At 41.7% G+C, this 13,354-nt stretch overlaps 1 protein-coding gene across 2 annotated transcripts; it reads right to left on the reverse strand.

The window, feature by feature from the left end:
- Positions 1-411: 411 nt before the first annotated feature.
- RPL14 (ribosomal protein L14) lies at positions 412-5,658 on the reverse strand. Of its 2 annotated transcripts, XM_032459174.1 has the most exons (8): positions 5,622-5,658; positions 5,237-5,308; positions 3,502-3,755; positions 2,866-2,967; positions 2,175-2,269; positions 1,065-1,164; positions 932-985; positions 412-748 (listed from the first exon to the last, which is right to left on the reverse strand). In XM_032459174.1, exons 1-8 carry the CDS (start codon positions 5,641-5,643, stop codon positions 467-469), a joined length of 981 nt encoding a protein of 326 aa, XP_032315065.1. In that variant the 5' UTR covers positions 5,644-5,658; the 3' UTR covers positions 412-466. The 2 variants fall into 2 exon arrangements, with proteins under 2 accessions (XP_032315065.1, XP_014420554.1); XM_014565068.1 differs by lacking the exon at positions 5,237-5,308.
- Positions 5,659-13,354: the final 7,696 nt, after the last annotated feature.

Below are 13,354 nucleotides of genomic sequence, written 5' to 3' on the forward strand. Positions count from 1 at the left end.
CTATTACCACACCATCAAAAAAATTTTGCCCCCACTGTTTCAGTGAGGCTCAGAAACCACCTTCTGATTAGAAATGGTAGGGAACCAGATACTTTAAGTAACCAATGTATCAACGCATGTTTTCCTACAGTGTATTTTCTTAAGAAAATTTACTAAACTCTTTTGAGCATCAAAAGCTGATGGAATTTCACTTATCGAAAATGTATTTGTACAAGAAAATTCACCGTGTTCTAATTATCATGATTTTCCATGTGAACATGAACTATTTATGACTTTGTGTGATGACTTGATACTATCTGAATCTGGACAGAGTGGGACTAAGAAACTGATTCTCCAAAAATGACATTAAGAACCCTACTATCAATCTGTCTCATAATCCTGGCCCCAGCAACAGACTTTAACCCATAGAGATTTGCCGGCATGTCAAAAAGAACCTTTATTACGTTTATAATAGCCTCTTATGGTCTCATGCTTTCTTGCCAGATGCTTTTGGAGCAGGTGCTTTCTGGGCTGGAGCTTTCTGACCCTTCTGAGCTTTTGGAGGAGGTGCTGCCTTCTGGCCTGCAGCTTTCTGAGCAGGAACCTTCTGGGCTGGAGCCTTCTTGCCTGCAGTGGTGACCTTTTTCGCTGGAACCTTTGCAGCAGCTGCAGCAGCTGCACCCTTTCCAGCAAGTGCTTTCTTGGGAGAAGCTTTCAGGAGAGCTGCCTTTTGAAGTTTTTTAACTTCAAGCTTGATTAGTCTGTTCCTCTGAAAAATTTCAAAATAAACGTGTATTACATATGCATATAAAACGCTTGCCCATCCTATATGTATAGAATATACAACCCTTACAATATCTGAGGCTCCTATGAAGTCAACTTTGGTCTACACAGCTTGGGCAAGCAGTTTAGCGTTAGAATACAACAATCCTGTAATAAATTAAAAACTTACCATTTTCCTTGCCTTCATGACTTTGTAACGATCAAAATCTGTCATCTTGGCCTTCTATTTAAAAAAAAACAAAAAGTCATACCACCAATCCTCCAAAAACAGAAAAGGTCCAAATGCAAATGACAGTCTTTACCTTTTCTCTGGCTTCAATCTTCTTGGCCCACCTTGTGGCTGCCCACTTTGCATTGATATCTGCCTTCTCCCAGGCTTGTCGGACATACTTCTGGCGGGCACTAGAAAGAGCCAAGGCCACAGATTAAGAAATCAGTTTTGAGGTCACACACACCCAAGGATAGCTTTTTGTCCTCTGAAAAAGCACAATTTATATATACACCCTCAAGTTAAAAAAAAAAAAGGCAAAATGCCTTAAGAACCCTTCTGATTTTCTCTACTTCTAGCTCTACTCGTCTCTGTGAGCACATGCCGCCTGGCATCCCTGTTATCTTTTACTTGTTTGAATGCTGTTCATCACTAAGCCAGGACGTTCTATAACCTCAAACACACAATTTTAATAAAAATATGCAAACCATTCTACTTTCTAGGTTTAAAAGTCATCTAGGATCAAAAATTTGTCCCAACACTATAAAATGCAATTATCATTTTGAAATTTCTTTCAAATTAGTATATGTCACAGGATATATTTCACTGCAATCAACTGTCACTGTGGCTGAGACAACTGTATAGCAAAACACCATAGTGTTTAACATCTATAACCTACATATACCAAGAAAGAACCACTACTGATTGCCTTAATTCCTTATAAGTAACTGAGAAAAGAACTTCATTAATGGCTGTCATAAGCAGATAATGTTTGTTAAATACTTAATAACTGGCATACACTAAAAGCTCAACTAATGATGATAGTATTGGAAGAAACAAATGTGAGTAACTTTGTTCTGAAACTAAAATTGACTAAAATATGTTTGGCAAACTAGAATCCCTTAGGGAGGTCTTCGTTGTGTAAATTGGGAAAGAAAAAGAAACAAGAGGAAAACAATGGGAAATCTGGAAAAATGGAAAGCCAGAGAACTAGCAGATCACAGGATATTTTAAAAGTAAATTAACGCCTGTCTGCTTCTAAACTGTAAATCCCTCTTCTAAACTGCTCTCACTCTTTCACATTGCTTACTATATTCTCAGGAGAAAAACAAAATACCAAAAACATTTTTAAAATTAAACTGAGCAAACTTTATTGCTAGTATTAACAAAACTAGGGGAAGGGTGATGATTGGTGGTTAGTTACCTGTGTGGGAATTTGAGGACGAAATCAGTGAGCTGCATACATTTGAAAGGCATAGCCTGTCTCCTTACTTGAGTGCAAGGTCCATCCACCAAAGCCTAGAATACATAAGATCAAGGATCTCAATGCAAAAATGTAACAGCATTCAAAAAGCAGATATTCTATATAATATTAGTCCTTTCAGAATCATCAAATCCCTACTACTTAAATGCTTTTTTAAAAGGTTAAACTATTAGTAACAGCACAGCACATAACCCAACTACATACAACTTCAAGTCTTTAATCCTTTCATTTCCAACAAACACCTTTATTATCATTCACAGCCTTGGTTAATTGTGGTTCTTAAATACGGACAACAGCAAACAAGGGCTTTCTACCTGCCTGGCTTTGTTCTAAACTCGTTTTACATATAAAAATTGATTTAAACTTCACCAGTGTTTTAGCCCATAATTAGTTAAAAACTTCGGGTAGTTTAAGGGGCATAAATAATACTCAAATCCAGTAGTCCAGGCCAATTTAAGCCTGTTCTCCTAACCACTAACTACACAGGCTGTTTCCTCACTGGTAAAATAAGGTTACCTACCACCCTTAGTACCCCTACTTTGGAGGGCTGTTGGGACAATTACCATTATCATCTACACTGTATACCATCCACTGCCATGTAAACTTGTGACACTCTTCCTTACTTACTTACCCTGTTCTGGTCAATAACATCTACAATAGCGACCAGCTTCCCGGCATGAGGCCCAAAGGAGACGTAGGCCACCCGGCCAACCTCCACGAAGCGCCTGAACACCTAAAATTGAGGCGTAGAGGTGGAAAAAGCACCGAAACTGATTAAAAATACTCGTTAGTTTGCAAAGCTTTGCAACCTAAAGGCAAGCTAAGAATGGCGAAAACGAATGTTGAGGGGAACACGCCCAAGCTCCATGAAACGACCTGGATGGACGAAGTCCGCAGAGGCGACGGCGGCGGCAAAAGCCAGGTTCCCGCTGGCCTCCAGGCCTAAAGGGCCAGAACGGTCCGACCGCCAGCCCCAGCCCAGCTCGGCCCCGGCGGCCTGGCCAGGCAACTGGCCGTTCCCGCGGTCCGGCTCTGGCGGCGGGGGCGCGCACGCGGGCCCAAGGAGCGCCGGGCCTGACGGGCCATCCACGCGCTCCTTGGCCGCGCGTCTGGAAAGCCCCCCAACTCCAAGCCCTGCACACCCCGGGACCCTCACCGCGCGCTACCTAGGACCTGCTAGGCGCCATTCCGTGCCTCCGCTCCCCGGCTCAAGCAGAGGTGGAGCGGCATGGTCCGCAGACCCGGAGCCCGTGGCAGCGATACTCACCATGTTGGCGGCGTTCGGCGAGAAGGAAGAAGGCCTGCCCGACCGTGCGCATGTGTAGAAGGCCGCCCCGCCCCTGCGCTGAACAGGACGCCCACGTGGGCACTGATTGGTCGGGACGTACGCACGTACGCGCACGGTTGCGCACGGGAAAACATGGCGGAGCTCGCCAGAGCCGCGCTGCGTTTTCAGGAATGCGAGCAGAGGGAGTGGCTTCGTTGATACCGCGGACGAGGTACGGGAAGAGTCTCCTAGGACTTCAGAGTGAAGAAGAGCACAGAAGCTACGCTTTCCGTCGTGACTGTGTCCGTATCCCTTTCAACTTCGTCTTTTAACGTTTTTCCATCTTTCCTTCCACTGCTCAGTCGGTACTCCCGATTTTTGTCTAAATGTTACTAATAGCTTAATATTAGAATTTTTCTTTAAGTGACCCCAGTAATTACATTAACCTTTCATCTTAAAATAATTCAGACTTACAGAAAAGTTGCAAAACTAGTGCAAATAATTCCCATAAACTCTTCTCTTATTAGATTCCCCAAATGTTAACATTTTACCGTTGCTTTATCATTTTATATTTTTTTCCCTGAACCATTTGAGGAAATCACAGACATGATGTTCCTTTATCTGTACACACTTAAATGTGCTACTTCCTAAAAACAAGGACATTATCTTACATAATCAGTACAATGATGGAAATTAGAAAGTTAATAACATAGTCTAATTTGCACTCCTTATTCGAATGTTATCAATTGTCCCATTCATGTCATTTCCAGAACATGAAAAAATATATTCCTGGCCTATTATCTCAAACTTGTATTTAGTTACTATGTCTAGTCATTTAAAATCTGTAATAGTCATAAGCCTTTCCTTATCTTTCATAGTACTGACATTTAAAAATACAGGTAAATTGTTTTGCAGAAGGTCTCTAAATACAGATTTGTTGTAGTTTTCCTTATGATTAGATTCAGATTAGGCATTTTTGGTACAAATGCTGTGTCCTGGGTGCATCACATCAGAACACACAAAGGATATTTCGTTGTCCCAATATGGCAGTGTTAACTTTCATCACTTGATTAAGGTGGTGATCATTGAGCTGACAATTCCCAAATGTATTGCAGTCCTTTTTTCTAAGCTCTATGGCAGTGTCTCTTCCCAGGACTATTCTAAGTGACCTGCCTTCTCCATAGCTCCCTTTAATCTATTCTCTGCTCATGGGTCAGAGGGATCTTTAAACAAAAAAAATCAGATCACGTCACTTAGTTTGTAAAATAATTCAGTGATATTCTACAGTATTTAGAATAAAATCTAAACTCCTTACTCTGGCCTACAAGGCCCTGCATCATGTGTTCCTATATCCAAACACACCTTATACCATCCCTCCTTCCCCTTCATTGTGCTTCAGCCACACTGGTCTTGACCAGTCCAAGCTCTCTTTTGCGCTATAACTTTTGCACATGGTGTTTCCCCTGCCAGAAGTGCTCTTCCCTCTTCATACTCTTTTTTTTGTTTTTCCTCTCCCTCTTGATACTCTTGTGGGTTTTTTTTTTTTTTTTTTTGTATAGCAAGGGCCAACTTATCTCTTGTATTTTTTTCTAGATATTTCTTCTGAGAGATTTAATCTGACAACTACATTAAAAAAATTGCAAATGTCTGACTTCCCCCTTTTCTAGCTCAACTTCTTTTCCTTAGAGCTATTATCAGAATTGCAATTGTTTGACTGATTTTTCTGTCCACTTACGTTGTACTCTTGCACCACTGGGAATAAGTTCCATGAAAGCAGGACCTTGATTATCTTTTCTTTGTACAGTTCCTGATAAGGGAGGGGCTCAATAAATGGGTAGTCAATGCATTACTCTTTAGGATTTAGTATCCTGCTTTATAATTTATAAAGGAGAAGGCATGAATAAGAATATTCGTAACAGCACTTTTTGGTAACAGCCCCAAACTAGAAACTACCCAAAGGCCATAAACAAGAGAATGGATAAACTGTGGAAGTACGTAGTGACAGAGTTAACAGCAACTACATGGAACAACATGGATGAATTTACATCCAATACTGGACAAGAAAGCCAGGGTATATGCTCTGATTTCATTTATAGAAATTTCAAAACAGGCAAACTAACCTTTAGTGTTAGAGGTGGTCATGTTTACACCTGGTGGATGGGAAGGAGGGGCTTCTGAGCTGCTGGTGATGTTTCTTTAGCTGGTTGATTACACAAATGTTTTCAGCGTGTGAACAGTCAAATCTCTACCTTGATGATTTATGCATTTCTTTTCTCCAAATGTGTTTCCTGGCTCCACAACCAGAGAATTTGATTTGCAGGGCTTCGAGAAACAAGAATCTGCATTTAAAAACAAGCTCCCCAAGTGGTTCACTAAACACACTTTGGTATTCTCCAGTTACAGAATTATTTTTCACTAAAGTTCACTAATTATGTCACAATTTTTTCAAGTCCCCCAAATATTCATTTTTATCACCTAATCTACAGGATAAAGTCCAAACTTCCTAGCAAGTCAAGGCTCTCCATAATCTCATCCCAACCCCTTCCTAGCTTTTTCTCTCTGGTCATTCTGCGTCCCCTAATCCCTCTAGAGCTGTAAATTTCGCAGCTTTACATGCAGTTGGCTCCGTCTTCCTAGAATGTGTTCCCCATTCTCCCTGAAAAATGACAGCGCGTCCTTTAAGAAGCATCTCAAAACCTCGTCCCAAGCAGGCAGTTTTCGGATTATTCGATGCTCTATTATAATGGCAAGATAACTCTCCCAAGTAAGCCTTGGCTACCTCGAGATGTCGCAAGCGGCCAAGAATCGAGCAGGACCATGTTTGGCAGCTACAGGCTTCAAATACAAGGCAACTAGACGGAACACACACCCAGCTCCCGTTGGCCGGCTACGCCCCTTCCGGGACACCCAACCGTTGGTCCAATCACCAGAAGGAAGGGCCGTTCGGGGACAACGCCAGCATCCAAGATGGCGCCCTGGCCCCGCCCAGAAGTTTGCTCTGCCTCTTGTTGCGGAGCCACGCCCCTGCCGTACGCCGTCCCTCCTGGCCCAATCACCGAGAGGATTGTGTCTGCGCCAAAAGTGGCGGCCTCTAGGCTCTTTTGGGCTCAGGCTCTTCGGCCCTTCGCGTGAGCTGACACGGAGACTGTGACCTCCTGAAGCTGCGTACCCCAGCGCTTCTTTGTGGCAAAAAGTGGGAGTGAATAGCAAATTGGAGCTTCAGGTTTCAGTCTTGAGACTGAGCAGAGGGGTCGTGCTGATCGAGGGCCGCCCAGGGATGCGGGCGAGGCCAGCATCTCTTCCCCTTTCTCGCAGTTTCTAGAATCCCTGTGGGTGTCATGCAGGCCCCCAGCTGTCCACCTGTACCAGCTAGACCTCAGTGTACTCTAGAAGATGTGCCTCGGCTTTCTTTTTCTCAGTCACGAGGGATGGAGATGTTGGTTTAGCCGACAAAATGTTTGGGGCCCACCAGAGAGAAATCTAAGCCTGTTCAAGAAGTGAAGCAAGAGCTACCCAGAATCCCGACCTGCTTTCATGTTCCTGTAACCTTTCTGAGATGTGACTCAATCCCAGTTATGATGGAACTGGCATGGCAGTCATATGTATGCCTACCTGGCATGATATATGTAAGAATGAAGAATGAGTGTTGCATCTGTTCACTGAAGAAAAAAAAATAGTACCACCTAAAAGTCTATAATTATGTTTTTGGTGGATTTGCTGAGAACTTAAGCCTAGAAGATAATCTTTCAGATCGCTCTGAGGGACTACTCTGAAGAGGTAAGGGAGGAGCCAGGATATATAGGAATTTTGCAACAAAAACCAGGTAGGAGGAACATCAAAAGATTACTGTAAATTTAAGAAACCCAGGCACCTCAAGTCAATGAGTTTAGTACTTTTCTGTGTGTGGGAAGATGCAAGAGTCTGGGCTCTTTGAAATCATTCCTTTGATGTGTACCTTATCTATCTAGGGCCAGTGTCTTGTTCTTTTCTGCATTCTGAATCCCTTCAGGGTGCTCAGTTGGAGGTGGCTGCTGTGGCCGCTGGCTTGATGGCCACAAGCTTTGTTTACTGATATGGCAGGTGACATTTTTCATCCGTATATCGGCTTAAAAAATTTTTTTTTAACTTTTAAAATACTTTCTTTTCTCTTTCTCTCTCTCTCTCTTTTTTTTTTTGTTGGGGTGGGTAATTAGGTTTATTTATTTCTTTGCCTTTTTGATGGAGGTCCTGGGGATTGAACCCAGGACTTCGTGCATGCTAATAAGCACTGAGCTATGCCCTCCCCCCTTGTTTTCAAAATTTTAATCTTAAGAGCCTGTTGCTGAGCAAGACTGTCTAGATGCAACCACCAGGAATAAACCTTTAGTACAACAGTCAGATCTCTTGATAAATTACAATGAGGAAAACTGCACACGAGAGACATCATGGGATATTTAACCAAAAGAAAGAGAAAATAAGAGTTATAGGACTGTGGGGAGATGTGAGGTTAAGATGAAATTTAAATGAAACACTGTTTTGATAGACTCAAAGCAAAGCAGAAGTTTCTAAAGTGGTAAAACATCAGCCCTAGACAACGAAATGGACCCATGTTTCTTTCAGAACGTCCAGAAACCCCTTTCCTGAAGCTTTGCACCTGGGTTCCAAATTGAAACTTTCATCCTTCCTGTTAAAATGTAAAGCACTAAAGTTTCGAAGAATTTTTGATTTTAAGGAAAAACTTTCTCCGAGTAAAAAGAAGAGGGTTATTACGACTCTTCATAGATGTAGCATTCAGGGGCAGAAATATTGTTTCCTATTAACTTTAGAGCTGTCTTCTTTTGTATCTGTTTTTCCTGGCCAGTGAATAACCATGTAGGTTTTACTTTCTCAGTCAGACCTAGTTTTTACTTATGTTGGGCTGCACCTCGAAGGCCTACAAGGCCTGTACTCACCCAGCTTCAGGACAGAAGACAGAGCCCAGAATCAGTTACAGAGACATCTACAGTTTAATGGGTGGGGGACTTACATGTCTGATGCAAAGTCCTGGAGCAACACCACACCATGTGTGGCAGAGGGCGGGCAGGACCTGGTGACAGTCTTTGCTCCCCGGGGCAAGGGAAGGTTAGCAATTATAGAGGGAATTGACTAGCAAGTTGGCTCATTTGTTACTGGGGAATCCAGCTGAGCGGCACAACCCCTCTGCCTCTTTGATAAGATAAGATAAGAATAATCACTTAACAGGGGCCTGAGGAAAGTATATAGGAAGGTCAGTCATGTAAATAGGGTATAGATGAAACAGACATTTGTTGAGCAAGCGATATACAGAGAGCAAGAGAACAGCCACCTTGAGTGGCCTGGCCATACAACTTTACAGAAATGTTGATAGTGTAGCAGGAAGGTACTCTGAGGGTTTCCTCAACTGGGAAGTTTTAGGCCTTTTCTATTGCAAAGCAGCAGGTAAACTCAACAACCACAGGCGATACCATATCCTTGGATGAGTAAGATGTCCATCATGAGGAAAACATTGGCCTATTAAATCACAGGACCCTGAGTGAGATCAAATGAAGGTGACTTAACAACCCCATGGTTGCTCTCTTCCAATTTCCAGTTCCCAAAGAGGCTGATAGACTCCGGAATGGGTCAGGACCCTGGGGATGCAGTGCCCAGCCTTTTCAGCTTTTTTTTTTTTTTAAGTAGGGTATTTTGTAGTCTGTCTTTTGTGTTTAACAACCAAGGAGGTAGTGTTGGTTTCTGTGCCAACACAGATTGGTCTAGTGTCAAGAAAATACTTGGGAAATATATCAGATCTAAGGAACACAGTAAGGCCACAGCAAAGACGGGCTTTTGTTGCCTTTCAGTACTAGAAGCTGTTGACAGAAAGATGTTGTCATGCTCTAAAATAGATCATTAAACTTCTCATTTTCTGTGGCAGACAGAATATTCCATTGCATAGAAGGCTCAAGATTATATATGCATTTTTACATTATATTACAGAACTGGATGCAGTGTTGAAAGAACAGTTAGCTACTTACCACCTGGTGCTCTGGAAATAGCTGAACAATTACAACATGAACTGATAAGCTGATAGGCCTGCAGCTATCCAGAACAAGCTCCTGGAACAAGTAAAAGCAGCCAGATTCTTTAGCGTGATCATAGATGGGAGGACTGGTATCTCTTCCAAAGAAAATCTCTCCTTCTTTGTGTGCTGTGTTCACCAGAGTGAAGAAGGTAAGATGGAGCTTTGTTAAGATATGATTGATTTTGTAGGAGCTGTTGACATGCCTGAGAATCTCCTGATAGAAGTCTTCTTGCAGAGAATAGCAGTCTGGGGTTTACCAAAGAATTACTATAGCGTTTCAATGGTCAGAGCCATGAATGGCCAGCTGGAAAGATTGGGGACACCCTTTTGAGGCCTTGTTCTTGGCCTCTAAGATGCAGGAGCGGGACTCAGCTGTTATTTGGTTCTGTGCAGTGGAGCCAAACTTCTTGACACTGTGGACAAAGTCACGGTGCCACTAAAGACATTCTCAGTGCACTTCTCGGCTCAGCTAGGTTTGCTGCGTACATTCTTAAATGAGTGGGGTGAACACTAGGAGGAGGAAGAGAAATGGGATGTTGTGATATTTATAAGGAAAACATATATTTGGTCATTCAGATGACCAGATGACCAAATATATATTTCTCACTGTAGACAAAAAATGTTGCTGCCATTGTAGTAAACAATGAATTATGTCCACCATCAACCACTATCAACCACTGCAGGCCCCTACCCCACCCCCACACCCCCACAGTGTGCCCAGAGGGGAATTCAGAATGGAGAAAAACAGGAAAATGGCCCTACACAGTTAAGATGCATATTAAAGAGATAATTTCAATGAGCCCAGACTCTTGCTATTTCTTCCCATACATAGAAAAGCACTAAAATCATTAATTTGAGAGGTCTGTGTTTTGTGATTAGCAGTAATCTTTTGATCTTTGACTGCATTGTTCTTTTCCAACAAAATTCCTGTATGTCCTGGCTCCTCCCTTATCTCTTTGGAATAGTTTCTCAGCGCTGAGAGGCTGTCTTCCTGGGCTATAATCCTCAGTAAACTGACCAATAAAACATAATTCTTAACTTTAGGTTGTGCATTATTTTTCAGTCAGCATCACAGATATTTCCTCTTTGTCCATGGTTCCGACTCACAGCTCTCAAATCCTTGGAATTTCCTAAATGTTGAGCATGATAAAGGTGTCTCTTGTTATGTTAAAGAGCTGACTTTCAGAAGTAGGATGGTTACTGGGAGAACGAACTCTTTTTTTGTATATATATATTTTTTATTGTAGTATAGTCAGTTTACAATGTTGTGTCAATTTCTGGTGTGCAGCATAATGCTTCAGTTGTACATGAATGTACATATATTCATTTTTATATTCTTTTTCACCATAAGTTACTACAAAATATTGAATATAGTTCTCTGTGCTATACAGTTTGAGCTTGTTTATATATTTTATATATATATTAGTTAATATCTGCAAATCTCAAACTCCCAATTTACCCCTTCCCACCCTCTTGCTCCACCCCCACCCCTAGTAACCATAAGTTTGCTTTCTGTGTCTGTGAGTCTGTTTTTGTTTTGTAAATAAGTTTGTCTTTTTTTTTTTTTAAGATTCCACATATAAATAATATCATATGGTATTTTCTTTCTCTTTATGGTTTATTTCACTTAGAATGGCAATCTCTAGGTCCATCCATGTTGCTGCAAATGACATTATTTTATTCCTTTTTATGGCTGAGTAGTATTCCATTGTATAAATATACCACAGCTTCTTTTTCCAGTCATCTATCAATGGACATTTAGGTTGTTTCCATGTCTTGGCTATTGTAAATTGTGCTGCTATTAACATTGGGGTGCATGTATCTTTTTGAAGAGAACCAACTCTGATTGGAGGGTTGGAACTTTCATTCCCACCCCCTGACTTCCAGGAAGTGAGGAGAGGGGCCGAGATTGACTCAAATGCCACTGACCAGTGACTTAGTCGGTCATAACTATGTATGACAGCTTTTGGGCTCCTTTTTGGAGAGCTTCCCCTTAGATAGCCAGAAGCCTCTTGGTGTCTGAATCTTTTTAAGGCCAAGTGTACAGTTATCCTCAAAGTTTCACAAAATAGGTGTTTCCTATTTTTAAAACACAAATGTGTTTTAAAAAAGCTTTCCAGTGTAAATGGAGTTTACAGGGTTAGGGTTAGGATTAACCCTCTGCTGCATTCACCTCTCAGTTAATGGCAAACCCACATTTCCTCCTCAGGCAAAAATTTTAGAATCCTAGTCTCCCCTCTCTCTCACCATCAGCAAATGTCATGGATTCTATTTTCAAACATATGCAGGATCTGACCATTGCTCAGAGCCTCCAGCGCTACCATCCTGGTCCAAACCACCAGCATCTTTCGTCTGGATGATTCTAATAGCCTGCCATTTGGTTTCCTCTTTTCTGGCCTTGCCCCTGTCACTTTATTTTTGTCATTGTAGCTAGAGAGTAATCCTTTTGAACCAGAAACCAGATGTCCTTCCTTTGTTCAAAATCACCTAATGGCTTTCTCTTGCACAGCCTACCTGCTGTTAACTGACCTCATTCCCAGCATCTTCTAGTTGTTCACTCTGCTCCAGTCACACTGGCCTCCTCCCTGAACCTTGAACATGCTTCTGCCGAATATTCAACGACTGACTCCTTCACTTTCTTTAATTCTCTGTTCAAATGTCACCTTATCAGAAAAGACTTTCCTGGACTTCCGTTGTATGAAGTAGCAACCCCCATCCCCTGCTTCTGGCACTCTCTATCCCCAGTTGTTTTTCTCTGGATTAGTTGCAACCCCCTGTACAATATGTGTTTAGTTTCTTGGTGCCTGTCTCCTCCACTAATGCCAGTTCTACAAGGCAAGGACTTTTGTCTATTTTATTCATTGTTGTAGACATAGCACCTAGAACAGGATCTGGCTCAGAGGACACTCACAATATTGGCGAATGAATGAATGAATTGGGTGACTATACTAAAAGAAACTGAGGCACAGAGAGACTAAGGAGTTTAGGCCAAGGTCACTTGGCAACCAGTAGCAGAGCTGGGATGCAAACCATGTTTGTGTGGTGTCAGAGCCTTAGTTATAAATCATTTTGTTTGATATTTGGGAAGAATTTTTAGTGAAATGTGGAAGTGCTAATGGTATAATGCTATGAAGGAAGTAAGATGTAAAACTAACTCCTGCATGTTCTTAACTATGTGAAAATGTGTAGAGAAAACAACCAGAAAGAAAATTAGACACAAAGCAGTGAGTTTCTGAGAGTTTTAAAAGTATATTTAAAAACCCTTTTATTGAGGAAAATTGTGAAACACGCAAAGTAGACCGAATACTATAATGAACCTCCATATGCCCATCACCACAGCCTCAAGGACCATCAAGCCATGGTCCAGTCCTGTCCCACCTGCATTCTCCCTTCCATGTTATTTTTGAGTTAGTTCACAAATGTTATGGTCTAATTTTATGTGTCACCTTGGCAAGGCTACGGTCCTCCATTATTCATTACTAATGTGATTAAACCACAATCAGTTGTTTTTAGGTAAGGGAAATCATTCTAGGTAATCTAGGTAAGCCTGCCCTGTGGGTTTCAGGCTTCGCTTTGCCAGCCCCCACAGTCCCGTAAGCCAATTCCTTACAAAAACAGTTTCTTAACGTGTATCTCCTACTATTTCTCAGGTTAAATATTGATGGCTGTGCTAGACGTATCATTTCACCTGAAATAGTTTAGCAAGTTTCTAAATGGTAAGGATTCTTGGGGAAAAAAAACAATCCCCAATACCATTCTCTCACCTAAACAAAAAGTAACAGAAAATCCTTGATA

Source organism: Camelus ferus, chromosome 17 (genome assembly GCF_009834535.1).
Source record: "Camelus ferus isolate YT-003-E chromosome 17, BCGSAC_Cfer_1.0, whole genome shotgun sequence".
Taxonomy (NCBI): Eukaryota; Metazoa; Chordata; class Mammalia; order Artiodactyla; family Camelidae; genus Camelus; species Camelus ferus.

Coding starts and splice junctions, on each gene's coding strand:
- RPL14 (XM_032459174.1), bottom strand. CDS start 5,643: ATGACCACCTCTAACACTAAAG. Junction 5,309..5,621: donor GACCACCTCTAACACTAAAG/GTTAGTTTGCCT, acceptor CTCCCTTATCAG/GAACTGTACAAAGAAAAGAT. Junction 3,756..5,236: donor CAGTGGTGCAAGAGTACAAC/GTAAGTGGACAG, acceptor TTCACTCTGAAG/TCCTAGGAGACTCTTCCCGT.